General features: G+C 44.8%; 1 protein-coding gene across 5 annotated transcripts in view; it reads left to right on the top strand.

The window, feature by feature from the left end:
• The window catches only part of NUP153 (nucleoporin 153), a 77,308-nt gene extending 62,254 nt beyond the window's left edge, over positions 1-15,054 (top strand). For all 5 annotated transcript variants that reach the window (XM_027601133.2, XM_027601134.2, XM_027601137.2 and 2 more), the window contains 6 exons: positions 60-254; positions 3,351-4,235; positions 6,561-6,902; positions 7,544-7,816; positions 12,846-13,017; positions 13,674-15,054. In XM_027601133.2, coding sequence (XP_027456934.2) covers positions 60-254; positions 3,351-4,235; positions 6,561-6,902; positions 7,544-7,816; positions 12,846-13,017; positions 13,674-13,758 — 1,952 coding nt within the window. In that variant the 3' untranslated portion in view covers positions 13,759-15,054. The remainder of the gene's footprint in view (positions 1-59; positions 255-3,350; positions 4,236-6,560; positions 6,903-7,543; positions 7,817-12,845; positions 13,018-13,673) is intronic.
• Positions 15,055-17,199: the final 2,145 nt, after the last annotated feature.

The following is a 17,199-nucleotide window of genomic DNA, read 5'->3' as shown; positions in this document are numbered from 1 at the left end:
CTTAAGATATTGACATAATGTGAATTAGAATTTGTACGTGTTTCCTTGCTGTTTTTTAGGAAGTCCGGTACCTGCTTCAGGTAGCAGCACTGTCCCCGTCTCTCTGTCTTCTGGAAGCTGCCTGGGGTTAGATAAGTTCAAGAAACCCGAGGGCAGCTGGGACTGTGACGTGTGCCTGGTACAGAATAAAGCAGACGCTGCCAAATGTGTGGCGTGTGAAAGCGCAAAGCCAGGCACAGAATCTGAGTTTAAAGGTAAGGCATCGGGGCAGTGCCTCCTTGTACTGCCGTTTTAAAGTGAAATACTCAGTTGTATAAATAAACAGCTTCAGTTTTTAAATTGTTCATTCTCTATTGAAAATTCACATAAAATGAGATCTCGTTCTGGACACCGTTAGCTCACATCTGAGTTACTGTAAAGATGGGTGATTTCCTGGTCAGCAGTGAGGTTTTTTTTTTTTCTTCTTCTTGCAGCTGGCAAGGGACTGTTCTCTCTTGTGTTGAGTCTGAGAGAGTTGCAGATACTTGTTTCTAACTGTTAACAAACCTTTGGCATCTAGATGAATTTCCTCTTAATCTGAGTGGGAATTTACGCCCTGAGAACCTTATTGTAAGTAAGCTAGATCTGGGCTTTGCTTTCCCAGAGAATGTCCCAGAAAAAGAACTCTCTTGATAATTTTGTTTCGTAAATACAAAGGAAGAATCTCTAAAAACAATTTTTGCCAAACTGTCGCTGGAGGCCAGATTTTCCAAGTCTCCATAGTCCTTTATGACTTAGTATTTCATATGAGGTACATTTCTGTCAAAAGGTTGATCAAGCTGGGAAAGAGCAGAAATTTTAGATCTGAAGGAACAGGGAGAGGTGAGAAAGATTTTAATCGGTAAGGGAGGAGGTCGGAAAGGTCAGACCGTGAGGGCACTAAAGAAAGAATGCCGAGCTTTATCAGCTTGTAACCATATCTTAGACTAGTGGCTTTCAGACTCTTTTGACTGGAAACCAATCAGTAAACTTTTGCATTGTGACCTATCACATGCACAGGGTATTTGTCTATATGATTGAACAAAAAGTATCACAAACCAATACTTTTTAGTATGTTTAAGTTACCCTATTTCTGTTGTTTTTCGTTTTAGAAGAAAAATGCTGGTTGCAACCCACTAAATTAATTACATGGCTAAAGGGACACAACTGGTTTGAAAAACACTGCATTTGGGGCGTGTCTGGGTGGCTCAGTCGGTTGAGTGTCTGACTCGTGGTTTCGCTCAGGGTGGTGAGATCTAGCCCCATGTTGGGCTCCGCACTCAACGTGGAGTTTGCTTGAGATTCTCCCTCCCTCTGTCCCCCCCCCCCGCCTCTCTGCCCCTCCCTCCAGGCGCTCATGCTCGATCTCTGTCTCAAATAGATACAATAAATAAATAAATAAGACCCCAAACACTGCATTTGGGTGTCTTAGATCACTATTTTCCAGTCCATTTGAGGTCGTTGTGTAGCTGTTGACCTTGTGATCCTTCTTCCGTGTTCTCTCCCTGTTGTGCTATAATCACCATACCTTCAAATCTGAGCCTTTGAGGCAGAGGTGGTAACGAGTTAATTGTCTTTAGCCCCTTCAGTTTTAGCTTTCTGTCTAATATCACTTAAGGTATTTACAGACCATGTGGAGTACTGCTTGCTCCTGAGATTCTGATAATTTTTGTTATGTTTCTTAGGGAAAGAAAGGAATGGGTCATCATTAAAGGGGGGAAATTTGAAGGTAAGCGGGCTTTTAAAGCATGGCTATCATTTGTCTTTCTACGTGGGTAAGCAGGGTAATGGACAAATATCTCAGCACTCCAGTGATGCCTGTTCATTTCTAGTTTACTCAGCTACAGAAAAGCATTATGAAACCAAGACTTTGATCTTGTCAACATAGTATTGTTTGTCTTTCTAAGTACTGCTTCTGCTCACGCAGTTCTTCTGGTACTTTGATGCTAAAGATTTTTTTTTTAGTGTTTGATAATGAACTTTATTCACAAGATTTCAAACTCTAATTATGACAGCATTCATAGTGAAAAGTCTATCTCTTGTCCCCACTGGTTCATTTTCCATCCTTCCTCCCCCACCAGAGGGAAGAACTGTGGTTAGTTTCTTAGAACTTAGAGTTATTTTTTTATGAACATGATAAGCAAATATACTCTTACCTGTATATTCTTGTTTCCCTCTATTTTATTAGAAAATGTTGTATATCCTACTGCCTTTTTGCCCCCTTGATTTTACCATGGCTTGCTTGGACACATCTTTGTTCACAGCTGCTTGGGATTGCATATGGCATTTTGCATGTCTGTGAGTTTATCTTTAAAATAACGTTTTTTTATTTTATTTTACTTTAGAGTAAAATACTTTTTACTTTTATTTTACTTTATAGTAAAATAAAGACTTAGGGTGTGAGGGCGATCTGGCTGTGACCTCTCTCACCCCCCTGGTCACCAGGACGGATTACCCTGATCTGGCTGGCCAGGCGGTGTCCCCTTCCTCGCTCACGGCTCCACGTATGTCCCTCCTGAAGCTGCGGGCTCTGGTCAAAGAGGACGGCCTTCCCAGGCAGAGGAGGGCCCTCCTCCGGTCAGGGGTGTACGAGTAGCTGCGCTCCCCTGCTGGAACCTCCAGACAAGCTCTCAAGGTCCATTCGTAGGAGAACGGAGGGTAGTCAAACTTGCAAGACTCCAGATGTATCCAGATGACTACCTGTGGCTGTCTGCTTTTCTTTAAAAAATTAAATAAATAAATAAAACAAATATAAAGACTTAGCTGTAGAATTGCTGGGTCAAAGGATACATGTGTTTGTGATTTTTAGTAAATACTGACAGTTGCCTTCCACAAATTGTATGCTCATATAACACATCTACCTGTATAAAGTGTCTTTTAGTCCTAGAGCCCTCACCAGCACTGCTCTATGAGGTTTGCTTGATCTCTGCCAGTATCACGGACTGAAAACGGCATGTGGGGCTAGTTGGGAGGAGTGAGGTGGAGGGCTCCTGCCGACCATTGGGCTGCTCCTTCATGGTCACGGACATGGCTGACACGCTTCAAGTTAGGCTTTCCAGAGTTACTCCTTTTTAGGTTTTATTTACTTACTTGAGAGAGCACAAGCAGGTGGTGCGGCAGGCAGAGGGAGAAGCAGGCTCTCCGCTGAGCAGGGAGCCCGATGTGGGGCTCGATCCCAGGACCCCGGGATCATGAGCTGAGCTAAAGGCAGACGCTTCACCGACTGAGCCACCCAGGCGCCCCTCCAGAGTTATTCCTTTGTCTCTCTGTTCTTCAGGGGTACATTTTGTTTGAGAGGGTAACATTAATTTAGTGTCTTTTATATTTTGAAGGCTTTGGCACATCTTCCTCGTCTTCGAACCCTGCAGCCTCATCCTTCAAATTTGGTATCCCACCATCCTCTTCGGGGCCTTCTCAGACTTTAACAAGCACTGGAAATTTTAAGTTTGGAGATCAGGGAGGCTTCAAAATAGGAGTGTCTTCAGATTCTGAGTCTCCAAACTCCATGAGTGAGGGCTTCAAATTTCCTAAACCAATAGGAGATTTTAAGTTTGGAGTTTCGTCTGAGTCTAAACCTGAAGAAGCTAAAAAAGACAATAAGAATGATAATGATTTTAAGTTTGGACTTCCTTCGGGTTTAAGTACTACAGCTTCGTTAGCTCCGTTTCAATTTGGGGTGTCTAACCTTGGGCAGGAAGAGAAGAAAGAGGAACCACCTAAATCTTCATCTGCAGGCTTCAGCTTTGGTACCAGTGTTATTAACCCCACATCTGCTGCTACCAACACCGCAGTGACCTCTGAGAACAAGAGCAGCTTCAGCTTTGGAACCCTAGAAACCAAGAGTGTTTCAGTGGCTCCTTTCACATGTAAGACGTCAGAAGCCAAAAAAGAAGAAATGCCTGCCGCCAAAGGAGTGTTCACTTTTGGCAGCATAGAACCCACCCCTCTGCCGTCTGCCTCATTGTTTGTGTTGGGAAGGACAGAAGAGAAACAGCAAGAGCCGGTCACTTCTACTTCTCTAGTGTTTGGCAAGAAAGCTGACAGTGAAGAGCCAAAGTGTCAATCAGTGTTTTCCTTTGGAAATTCAGAGCAAACCAAAGATGAGAGTTCTTCAAAGTCCACCTTTAGTTTCAGTATGGCAAAACCATCTGAGAAGGAATCGGAACAGCCAACAAAAGCCACTTTCACATTTGGAACTCCAACCAATACTACGGCTGGTAAGTATTAAACTTTTTTTTTTTTTTTTTTTTTTTAACAAGGCGTCTCCGATCTGTGGACAAATGCAGCAGGTCAGGGAATGGTTTACACTGAACAGAGTTGAGAGAGACCGGTAACAACTCTCTGGAAAGGACATAGGATTTTCAGTTTTCACTGCTCCAAACCCCCGAGTTGATGATGTTTTCTACAGCTCTGATGGCAAGCCCACGGGGTTGCGCATCTGTCCATGCTTCTCCCTTCCGTTTGAGCTCTTAAAATTGGAATTGGCATACTATTCAGGAGAATAGGCCTGCCTTCGTAAGCTCATGAAATCTTTTCTAACTCAGTCTTTATGTACAGGCCTTCATTCACAAATAGAGCTAATAACCAGTCATCAGGCATTTAAGGAGCATAGACAACAAATATAACTAGTCCCTGAAATAGGCAATTATGAAAACTAATATCCTGAAGGAAAAATGAAAGCATTTAAAAAACTTAAAAATGTGGTTGGTGAAATAAAATCATTATGTGGGTTGAGGAGCAGAAAAAACATAGATGATGGATTAGGTGAACTGGGATTTCCTAGAGCCCGGTGCAGAAGTGCAGGGAGACTGAGTCCAGCTAGCTCACAAGTGCCATTGCAGGAGGAGCACATAGCAGATGAGAGCAGGGTGGACGAAATATCAAAGTGGTGACAGAAGACCGTTTCCGATGTGTAGAGAAAGACCCTGGCCTTAAAAATGGAAATGGCCTACTCACTGGCAAAGACCAGTGAGATTTTAGGACACCAAAGCCAAAATCCTGAATGCTTTCAGAGAGAGAAAGCTGGTTGCCATCAGACTTTGAGTTTGTGCTTGAAACAGTAGAGCAGTGTCCTCAAAGTGAAAATGGTCTTGATCCTACAATTTTATATCCAGTTGAATTCAAAATAGAGATGTTTTCAGACAGGCAAAAAAATAGAACACCCACGAATACTTCAGAATAATACATTGGAAACACGAAATGAAAAATTAACCTTAAAAAAAAAAAAGAATGGAATTCAGTGGATGTTTTTTTGTCCGTTGTCTGTCTGGACATTCAAAACATCCACCAAAAAAAAAAAAAAAAAGAAATACTAAATTATATACGATTTGGAAAGGAATAAAAAATAAGGTTGGGTCTAATCAGATGTAATCATGGTATCACTACACTTTTCTTAACCTCCCGTTAACCAACTTGAAAGTGAGCCAACATGCTCCACTTTCTGTAAATCACACTAATGCCCATATCATATTGCGAGCAGCCTGTCTAGAGACAGTATTGGAACTGAGACATCGCTGGGACGGTTAAAAAAAAAAAAAGTGTCTTCAGGAAGGTGGGTGGTTTCAGGCTCACCATATAAAAACCAGTAGCTTTCCTCTAAATCAGCAAGAAATAGCTGGACAAATGACCTCTTTTCATACCTGTTCCTGAGTGAGCGCATTCTCCCTCCCAGCACCCCCAGCATCGTCTCAGGTTTGTGTCTAGTTGAGTGTGGTTGACACACCCATCACGTTAGCTTCAGGTGTGTAGCGTAATGATTGCGCTGCTGCATGTGACCCGCTGGGCCCACTGCCGGGGTCGCTCCCTCTGTCCCCGCACAGGGCCAGGACAGCCCTGCAGACGGTCTTCCCAGGGCCGGGCCTTTTGTCCTGTGACTGACGCCTTCCAGAGCTGGAAGCCTCCCGTTTCCGTTTAGAGAGGAACTTTTGTGGGGTGTGACAAGCTAAGCTCAAGTTAAAATGCACCTGGAAGGGCAAATGCCCCAGCAGTTTTGCAGGGAAGGGCAGGCACACAAAAAGGTTTGCTCCGCTAACGTCAAACTGAACTGCAAAGCCATGGTAATTCAACAATCTAGGAACAGTAACTGTAGAGGGAACAGATGCACACAGATGTGGAAATTTACCATGTCCTAAGTGTGGAGTTGCACATGAATACGTGGAGGCTGCACCGGGCAGCCAGTGATGCAGTTGGGGGGACTAGGAACCTGCTAACGCCGGTCGCAAACTCGAGAGGTGAGCGGTCTTCCGCTATCTGAACAGTTATCCAGACGTAGCTCCAGTTCGATGTGTGGGATTGAGGGATACTTTTTGTTCTTACTAATCTGAATGCTGAAAGTTGCCTGATCTAAGATGCCATAAAAGAAAAGACGGATATATTGGCTCACCTCAAAATATGATAGAACATGTCCGTGTGCTACATGAATGTATTTAACAAGACGTGAGTATTCTGTGTTCTCACGAATGACTAGACTGCAGCGTAGCAGAGAGTGCTTTGTGGTTGCTTGCGCTCAGAGGTCTTGTGTGTCCTGTCGTTCATGTCTGCAGATCCAGGGGCAGCGAAGCCGGCGTTCGCCTTCCTGAGCAGCGGCGCTCCCACAGGCAGCGCACCGGCCGCCACGGGGGCTGTGTTCCGAAGCCCCACCGCCTCCAGCGCGCCCGCGCCCGCCTTTGTGTTTGGACAGGCCAGCAACCCCGGGGCCAGCTCTGCCTTCGGGAACTCGGCCGAATCAGGTGCGCCTCAGTCTTTGCTGTTTTCTCCAGAGAGCAAACCAGCGACCACGTCGAGTGCGGCCGTCACCCCGTTCGTCTTTGGGCCGGGAGCCGGCAGCAACAGCACCACGGCCTCTGGCTTCAGCTTCGGAGCTACGACCACATCCAGCTCTGCAGGTATGGTGACAGAGGAGAGACGTGCATGTGCTGGCTGGGCGTCTCTGCAGGTAACGTAGCAGGTGACCAGAGAACGGCCCGGCGCCGCTAGGCCGGCTTTACGCAGGGTGTTGTAACCGTGCACTGCGTGGAATCATGTGTATATTGGGTTCGGTTTAATATAAGTAACTCTTGGGAGGAATTTCTCTAGTCTCAGTGTCATCTTTAGTTTTTCCAAGTGTTCTTTTTGAGATGTTAGGTTGTTAGGTAACCAGAAACTGGGGACTTCTTCATCCGACACGCGTCCCCAGTACGTAGCATATACGTGAGGACAGTGCTAGCCGGTCTCTGCGGTGTGGTAGATCATCTGCTGAGAGGTTGCGGGGCTTCTTAGATCAGTCCGTCTACCTGAAAAAATCTGGCTGCGAAGGTGGGGACTCTTGCTAAAGACCATTTTGTTGATGTGAATTCTATATGGTTTCACTAAATAATGGAAAGAATTATATTCTTAAATATTATTCATACCGTGCCTTGATGGGATCTGTTCAGCAAGGTAAATGTCCGAAAAGAAGCTTGAAGTTTGCTGCTGAGTTTATAGATGTTTCTTGGGGTTTATCTCATGGTAGCTATTAAGTGACACCAATGTTTCTCTGGGCCTCTAGGATCCTCCTTTGTATTTGGCACTGGGCCTTCAGCACCATCTGCCAGTCCAGCATTTGGGGTTAACCAAACTCCGACATTTGGACAGAGTCAAGGTGCCAGCCAGCCTAATCCCCCGGGGTTTGGAGCTCTGTCCCCGGCAGCAGCGCTGTTTTCTGCGGCATCGCAGCCCGCACCGCCTACCTTTGGGACTGTGTCAAGCAGTAGCCAGCCTCCTGCGTTCGGACCGCAGCCCAGGCAGTCTGCATTTGGCTCTGCGGCAGCTCCAAGTTCCGGTGAGTGTGCTCTGCTCTGTACCTCGGGTCTGCTTGTCTGCAAGTAGCCTGGTGTCTGTACCTTGGGTCTGCTTGTCTGCAGATAGCATGTTTCTGAATTTTGAAACCATGCCTATGTCTTATTTCTTTATTTTATTTTTTTTTAAGATTTTATTTATTTGAGAGAGAGGGAGCACACACAAGCGGGGGGAGCGGCAGAGGGAGAGGGAGAAGCAGACTCCCCGCTGAGCAGGGAGTCTGACCTGGGGCTCCATCCCTGAGCCCAGGGCAGAGGCTTAACTGACTGAGCCACCCAGGCGCCCCCTGTCTTATTATTTCTTTAAATGTCTATTGTACTCGGAATAGAAAAGTAAATGCTCGGACTTCCCTAGAAACAACATTCCCAACTTTCATACAGTAAAGCACTTTAAGTCATTAAAGCATGTGATTAAAATGTAGTTATTTCTTTCTCTTTGAGGTGCAGCACTGATTCACTCCCATTTCCCCCCATCTGAGTTCTGGAGCACTCCAGCCTAGATTTCAGCCCGCATTTTCTAATCCTCGTTGTGATTGGATTTACTTCAGGAGGTTATGCCCCCGCTCCAGTTCTCTCCTGGGCCAAAACTGCCCAGGCGCCCAGGACACTTTGTTTGATGATGCTTGACTTGCATTTTTAAACGAACGTTCGTGTGTGTGTGTGTGTGTGTGTGTATGTGTGTGTGTGTGTATGTTTAATATGGCTAATCACATTGTACTGTGAGGGTATATTTCCTCAAAACTGTAGGATGTGTACTTTTCTAACTGTAAAATATGACTTCCTATAGAAAAGCATGGGACAGAAATGAGCAGTGTGGTGTTGGAGCAGACGTGTGGCTAGCCCACCGCCAGCAGCCCCCCCCTGCTCCCTGTTTGCTCACGTGCCTCTCTTTCCTTAGTCTAATGTGTCTGGGGTTTTATTTAAAGTTAACTGCTGATACGTGAAGCTCGACAAAATAACGTTTTGCCTTATTTTTAACTATATATAAATGGAAATCTCACTGTATTCAGTCTCTCTATTCTTGCATCTTTTACTCTTACTTGTAAAGTTCCTCCATGTTATTGCGTACTGTTTGTTCATTTTCACTGCTGTAGAGTAAATCAGTTTATGAACATAGCACAATTTATCCATACACTGTTGATGAATGTGTTGGAGTTGTGTTTAGCAATTAGGAAATTCACCTTTGCAGGGCGCCTGGGTGGCTCAGTTGTTAAGCGTCTGCCTTCGGCTCAGGTCATGATCCCAGGGTCCTGGGATCGAGCCTCGCATCGGGCTCCCTGCTCTGCGGGAAGCCTGCTTCTCCCTCTCCTGGTGTCTGTACCTTGGGTCTGCTTGTCTGCAGATAGCATGTTTCTGAATTTTGTGTTCCCTCTCTCGCTGTGTCTCTCTCTGTCAAATAAATAAATAAAACTAAAAAAAAAAAAAAAAGAAATGCACCTCTGCTTATTCTTGTGTATGTGCTTGGGGCACACATGCATATTTTTCTAGGGTCTATACCCAGGAGAGGGCTTGCCAAATTAAAAGGTATGCGTGCATATCTTATACTCCAGAAAATAATGCAAGCTTGTTCTGATGGATTGTGCCCATTCAGATCTTACTATGGTGTATGAGGATTCTCATATTTGGATTCTGCTGGATTTCATTTTCTGTTAATTGTTTCTATAAGGATTTTTTTTTTTTGGCCGTTTGGTGGTTTCACTTTTGCTTACTGATGTGCAGGAATATTTTTATGTATTCTGGATATTAGTATTTTGTCAGTACAGGGAGCAGAATTTCTGCTGGGATGTAAACCATTTTAATCAAGATTTATTGATTCTTCTCAGCACGTGAATTGCAGAGTGTAGCTTTTCACACAGGTGCCATTTCCCTCCTCCTGTCTCCCCTCCTCGAGTGGCCATTGTGTGCTCAGATGAGTGTGTCCAGGATGCAGATGCTGTGTGGTATAGTGTGCTTTTCTTTTCTATACAGAATTCTGTTTTCTCCGGCATCAGTGATCCCCTCTCTGTGTTAATAATTTCTTTGTACCTATCTTTAGTTATAACTTTAGCTCTTCTCCCTTCCTTAGAGATCGCTTCTCAGTATTTTCAAATACATTGCCTGCTTGTTATTTAGTATCTTGAAGGAAATTTTTCACAGAATCATCTGACCTGTTCCTTTTACCAGGCTTTCTAGGCCTGCTATTTAACTGTGGTCTTGGTACCACTTTTTACCATTCTCTTGGGATTGCCCTTAGCTTCCTCTCTTTCCTGGATGATGTCAGTGTCTTGTTCTTTTTTATTCCTTTGTTTTGATAGAGCAGATCTTCGAGTGGTTTCTTAAGTCCTCAGGGAAGAGAATTTTGAGACCTTACATTTCTGGAAGTATCTTTATTCTGTGCCTGTGTTTGGTAAGATTTCGGTTGAATACAGATTTAGATTGGAAATAATTTTCATAGTTTTGAAAGGATTTCTGCATGCTGGACTTTCTGGCTCCCTCAGAGTTGCTCTGGAAGTCTTTCTTGATCTTTGCTTTTGGACCCATTTCTTCTTTCTGGAATCTCACTGGATCTTTTCTTTTGCCTCCAGTGTTCTGACTTACCAGGAGGATGTTCCTTGATCTGGATCCGTTTTTACCCACTGACAGTGAGGAATTTAGTGTGTCCTTTTGTGAACGTCCATTCTTGGGAACTTTCTGGAATTACTTCTTTGAAGATTTTTGTGCCTCACTCTTTAACTTCTGTTCTTTTTTCCTTTTTGTCCTTTCTGGGAAGATTTCTTACATTTATCTTTTACTTCCCCTTGGTCAAGATTTTACTTTTGCTAATTTCAAATGTTCTTTTTTGTTCTGCGGATCTGTCCTTTTTATATATCCTTCTGTTCTTGTTTCAGAATTGTTACCTGTTGCTCTCTTGAGGATATTAATGATGAGGTGTGGGTTTTCATTTTTTCCCCTTTAAGCTATCGTTCTAGTCCATTTTCTACAAATTGCTTTTCTCTATTATTGTTTGAGTCTTGGTGTTTCTTATGAAATACTTTCCTCAAATGTTTGGTGCTTCTTGGCTATCTACTCACAGTTGTTTTTTTTTTAATTGTAAGAATTAACATGAGATCCATCCTTTCAGCAAATTAAGCGTATAATACAGTGTTGTTAACTACAGGCGCCCTGTCGTACTAATTGCTAGTACTCCCTCATCTTGTGTAACTACACTTCATACCCGATGAAGACACACACACACACACACACACACACACACACACACACACACACACACACACACACACACACACACACACACACACACACACACACACACACACACACACACACACACACACACACACACACACCAGCTGCCCTTCTCTATGCTTCTATGGTTTGGCTATTTTAGGTTTCTCATATAAGAGAAATCCTGCAGTACTTGTCCTGTGACTGGCTTATTTCACTTGGCATGATTCATTTTAAAGGCTGAATAGTATTCCATTGTGTGTAATATATACGTTGTTTTCATCTCTTCATCTGTCAGTGGACATTTAGGTTGTGTCCACGTCTTGGCTGTTATAAATAATGCTGCGGTGAACTCAAGAGTCCAGATATCTCTTTGAGATCCTGATTTCAAATCTTTTGGAGAAATACCTAGAATGGGACTGCTGGATCATAGGGTATTTCTATTTTTAATTTTTTTGAGGCGCCTCCATACTGTTTTCTAGTTGCACCAGTTTGCATTTCCACCAACAGAGCACAGGGTTCCTTTTCTTTACGTGCTCGCCGACCTGTTATCGCTTGTCTTTTTGATTTTTAGCCCTTCTAACAGGTGTGAGGTGGCACCTCATTGTGGTTCTGATCTGCATGTGCCCAGTGATGAGTGATGTTGAGCGTCCTTTCATGTGTGTGTCGGCCTGTTTGTTCATCTTTGGAGAAATGTCTGGTCAAGTCCTTTGTCCATTTTTAAATCAGGTTGTTTTTTTTTGACTATCAAGTTGTAGAAGTTAATTTACATATTTTGGATATCAGCTCTTTATCAGATATATGGTCTGCAAATATTTTTTCCCGTTCAACTCATAATTTTATGAGCATGGGACACCTAAGTACCACTTGATAATTCTTTGTGCATGGATAGGCTCATAGATCTTGAATCTCACAGTAGGTTTACCTGACGGGCCTGCTTACTTGGGAGGACCTGGATGTTAGTATCAGTAGGTGTTTCCTTCTAGAAGGTCAGGTTCCCCAGAGGTTATTCCCAGTCTGGTCGTGCCTGGAGGGTACTCCTACTTCTGATTGCGCATGCTCTGGGAGCCGAGTCAGGGAGGAAGGCTGCAGCTCTCCCTGCTCATTACATCAACTTTTAACCCTTCTAGTTTTGATAGGATGCCCTTGCCTTTGTGTGTGATCCCCTCGTCCAGAGACCCCTGCAGAGACTGACGTTCTGTTCTGTTGGGGTAGAGAATTACCATCTTGTTTGGTACTGGGATGGGAGTGATCTGGGTGCCTGCTTCTTATACAGACATTCTCCCATCCCCCTCCTTTTTTTTTTGTTTGTTTTTTTTGTTTTGTTTTTTATAGTCACACCTTCATTCTCCCTTCCAGAGGCCCCTGGCACCCAAGCCTTTGGGTATGTTTAGTGTAAATGGAACTGCGTCTGTGCTTTCCCTGCTGCTAGCTTAGTACTTGGTTCCAGGCAGCCTCCCAGCGTCTCCATTTTGTTTTTGTCTCCTCTCTCCCCCGGCTTTGTAAAAATCCCTTTACTATTATTTTAAGATAATTTTTGAAGTAAGCGCTAAATGTGTGTGTTGATTCCACTGCCTTGAACCGGAAGTCTCTTCTGCTCTTTCCTCCTTGGTCATGGGTAAGTTGGGTCACTTGTCCAAGGGTGTTTTAAGTATGTTGTGTATGTCAGTGGAGAAAATTCTTTCTTTATATTAAATGATTATAAGAGAGCTTAATCCTTCCCACGTTTTTGTATGTAAAGGTCAGAGCCCTTACTAGAAAAACTGCCCTCTTGCCCGCAGTGAAGTTTTTCTGCTTTAACTACCACAGGTTCGGTTTTCCAGTTCGGCAGCGGCAGCACCACCAATTTCAACTTCACGAGCACCAGCCCGTCGGGAGTATTCACGTTCAGGGCGAATCCCAGCCCCGCTGCGGCCTCGGCGCAGCCTTCCGGCTCAGCGGGCTTCCCGTTTCCGCAGCCTGCGGCGACGTTTACAGTGGGGTGAGACAGCGGCTCGTGGGGACGGGGGCCCCAGCACGGTGGGGCTGCGCGCGCGGGCCGCAGAGCGACGGTGGTGTTCTTGCGTCCCGGAGGGGTGCGGTGTAGCTGCGCCGAGACCCGGATGTTCTCCCGCGTCGGTTGCCCGCAGCGCAGTTGTGCAGGAGCGGGGCCTCGGCGCGGCGGCCGGTGGGGCGCGCACGCGTGCTGGCGGCCTGAGTTCACTTTTACGGTGCCCCCCACGGCCCCCCGACGGTCCCCCCACGGCCCCCCACGCCTCCCTCACGGCCCCTGATCCCCCCCATGGCCCCCCCACGGCCCCGACGGCCCCCCCCACGGCCCCTGATGCCCCCCCACGGCCCCTGATGCGCCCCCACGGCCCCGACGGCCCCCCCACGGCCCCTGATGCCCCCCCACGGCCCCTGATGCCCCCCACGGCCCCTGATGCCCCCCCACGGCCCCGACGGCCTCCCCACGGCCCCGACGGCCCCCCCACGGCCCCTGATGCCCCCCCACGGCCCCGACGGCCCCCCCACGGCCCCTCCCACGGCCCCGACCCCCCCCCCCCATGCCCCCCGACGCCGGTCGCAGGTAGGATTGTGGTGATTCTCAAATCTCCCGGGCACCTGGTCACGGAATGCAGTCTTTATTTTCCACAGGTCAAACGGGAAAAATGTGTTCTCTTCTTCTGGAACTTCCGTTTCTGGCCGCAAGATAAAGACTGCCGTCAGGCGCCGCAAATGAAGGCGGCGGTGCGTCGCACACCGCGCTCCGCGGCGGCCGGGGCCCTGCTGCTCGGCTTCCGGAGCGGACGGGGCGAGGGCCGCCTCAAGCCAGAGCTGCCCGAGGCCTTCTCTACGTCTGGGACTCCCTCCTTTTTCTTTACAGAAGCCCTGCCCTGAGTCTCCCACTCCCTTTAAAAAAAAAAAAAAAAAAATAGCTAGATTGGTGACTGATTCTTCAGCAGAAAGAGGATCCAGCACATTATTCCCTGATGCGGCGTCGGCGGGCGCATCCCCGGGTCAGAGCCCGCTCCCCGGCTGCCGTGGCACGGGCCCGCGTCTGCCGCGCGGTGCGCCGGTCCGCGCTTGGGGAACGCGTGGGAATTGTAGTCATACCGGAGGAATTCTGTATAGATTAGAGAATGTGGAAGTGAGTGATTTCTATGCTGAGTTTGTGCTGGTGTATGTGTGAAGTGAGTGAGTTGGGTGTACTGTGCACTAAAATTTTCTGATAGAGGAAGCCTGATTAAAGAATGGTCCACGCTAAGGACTTACTAGATCTAGTGCGTTCTCCATTTAATAATTATATGCTATTTCTATATTTTCATTCTCCTATCACCTGTCTTGCCTTTTTCATTATTTTATTATGAAACTTGTGTAAATACAATTTTGTTTCTGTACTTTTTTGGCATAACATAAATCTGTGAACTTGAAATTTTAATTTTGTGTTAGAAAATTTGTTTGTTCTTTGTTTAGTCTTGTCTCAGATTTTATTATGTAAATCCCATTATTCAAAGTTGCCTAAATCCATTTGGAAATCTTTAAAAAAAAATTGGGGATTCTTAAAGTGAATTTATTGGCTTTTCTGATCCAGTTTTGTTTGGACCAAAAACCAGTATTGTACAAAGTATTAAGCATATATTTTTATATTTACTGAAATGGACTGTGGTGACTTTGGATAATAAGGAAAAGTTTAATATTAAAGCCATGTTTATTACAGTATAATTAACATGTTAAACCATGGGATAAATGCCATCAATAAAAAATTATGAAATATTTTTTGTTCTAGTGTTAACTTATAATGAAGGTACCAGTGTTAATGGAAGGGAACCTTTTTTTGTAAAGGTTCGCCATGGCCAGTCAGAGAAATTCCAAAGAATACATTTAAGTGATTTGGACAACTCCTAAGTGAAGGGGGAAGTGTCTGAACGTAAAACATAGAGAAGGTACCCTGCTTTTTTGTCTGGTGCTAGGAATCACGCCTACTTTGCATATAAATTGACATACCTTTTTAAAAGTTGAAAATAAACACACGTAACCATTTCTATTTGTATCTGTATCTTCCTTGAGAGGCGACTAGACAGTGTTTATTGATCGAGTCTTGGAGACACATGCCCAGAGCAGCCTACAAAAACTTCATGGTTCTTTTGTATGGAATTCTTTTGGATTCTTTGACCAAATTTTTTCTAACTAGATCTCTTCTGTCGTCCATAAAAGACCTGTTGGGACAGCATTTGCTGATTTTTATACTTAATTTGAGCACAGAATTATTTTGCACGGACTTTTATTTTGCCAAACTTCTGGTTGAAGTCCAAATTCAGAACTTCAAAATGAGCTTTCTTTGTATGTTTCCAATTTTGAAAAGATATTTTTCATATTGAAAGCATCTTAGGCCATTATCAGATGCTGGTTTGTGGGGGGAGACATTCTATAATTCTCACTTTATTAATAATACACATTTGACACAGGCCTGTTTGGGGGCAAATGATGAATGCTGGAAATCTGGTTTTAATGCTGAGATGTTCATGCCTAAGTAAATGGGTTCGTTCATTATCATTCTCTGGGCCCATATGAACGGGAATATTAGGCTTTCTACTCTGGGGAAGATTTTCATAAGAAATGTGTTAGAAATATTTACTTAGTATTCTTCAAAACAAGTGACTTTAAATCATACTTAAGGTGGCTTAAAAATGAAATCTGGCCCCAAAGCTGCAGTCTGCAGAGCTGTAATCCGGACTTGGAACTTGGATTTTCCATGTCCCACAGCCTTCATTCGTGCGCTGCGGTGGTGTCTCCAGAAGACAGTCATGAGCGCAGCTCCATCCGCAACCCTGCCCGCCCCGCCCATCCCCAGTCGGGGCACGGCAGAGGGATCGCCCCCGTGGACTGGCTCCGGCCGCAGACACACTTCTCAGCCAGTCTCTGTGGCTGTAACCGCGGTCTTGGGCGGGCCTCGGTTCCACGTTCCCTCAAGTGAAAACAGGGCAGTTTGTGCAAGAAGGGGAGGTATCACGGAAAGAAAGCCAGCCCACTTCTCATGCTGGAAGACTTCGAATGCCTGAGGTCCAGGCATGAGGATGCCACTTCAGGTGCTAGGTTGTGTTTTGAGTAATTTTATGATTTGGGGCATTAAAAAGTATAATTTAGACCATTGAAAAATGTCTTCAAGCTAGCTGCTTAATAATGCTTGTTACAAATTCTCTCGTGAAATTATTCATGTACTTAGGACTTTATTATTTGAAATTAAAGTGCTGGAATAATTTTAAGTTTGTAACCAGGCTGTAAATTAGTCCAACACTTTAGTTTCAAATAATGCTAATTAAAAAATTTTCATTATTCAAGTATTGATGACCTACACCATGTTTTAACAGTTATAGGCATACAGGGTGATTCAATTCTGTACATTACTCAGTGCTCACCACCGTAAGTGTGGTCACCATATGGGATTATAAAATTATTGACTACTTACTGTTGTCCTTCTCATCCCCATGACATCATTTGTCTCCTGGGCCTATTTAAAGTTTGAAACTCAATGGAAATTTTACAAAGGTTAGCCTGTGTGCTTAATGGAAACTGACATTTCGTATAGTAAAATTGAGAAAATGAGTGTATTGGGTCTAGCAACACAGGCCCACTGAATTTACTAGTACTATGGGGCACCCCTTAATCCACTGTAGTTCGTAGTTCCAGAAACGTGAAGTTTGTGCCTGGGCTCAGAACAGCACATTGTAGAACTCAGACTAGGCCATTGTTTAGCTACATTTAGTTTATTATCTGTGTTCTTCTTGAGGAACCTGTTTTGTTTCCTGTCTTCCTCCTCTAGAACAGGAAATGCTTGTAAGATCCGAACTAGGTTTAAATTGCCCAGCTCAGTCATTTACCAGCTAGGAGACTTTGAACTTCTGGTTTCCCATGTGTAAGATGGGTCCTTAGTATCTTGCATAATAGTTGGGATGGTTAACCACTTTAAGGACAGGATTAGTTTAACATTAAGCAAAGTCGCCTATGGGTAACTTTTGAGTGACTTGCTTAAAGAATATACCCCAAAAGGTAGACTTTTTTGGGGGAGGGTTAGACCTCTATTTCTGAAAGCACTCTAGTTGACTGCCATTCTCCTAAAGGCGGGGAACGCTAGAAAATTGTATTTGGAAGCAAGGGTTCCCTTAAGCACGAGATTGCAGAG

This window comes from Zalophus californianus, chromosome 7 (genome assembly GCF_009762305.2).
Source record: "Zalophus californianus isolate mZalCal1 chromosome 7, mZalCal1.pri.v2, whole genome shotgun sequence".
NCBI classification, from domain to species: domain Eukaryota; kingdom Metazoa; phylum Chordata; class Mammalia; order Carnivora; family Otariidae; genus Zalophus; species Zalophus californianus.
The sequence above is the reverse complement of the archived record's forward strand: the minus strand, read 5'-3'. Positions and strand labels throughout refer to the sequence as shown.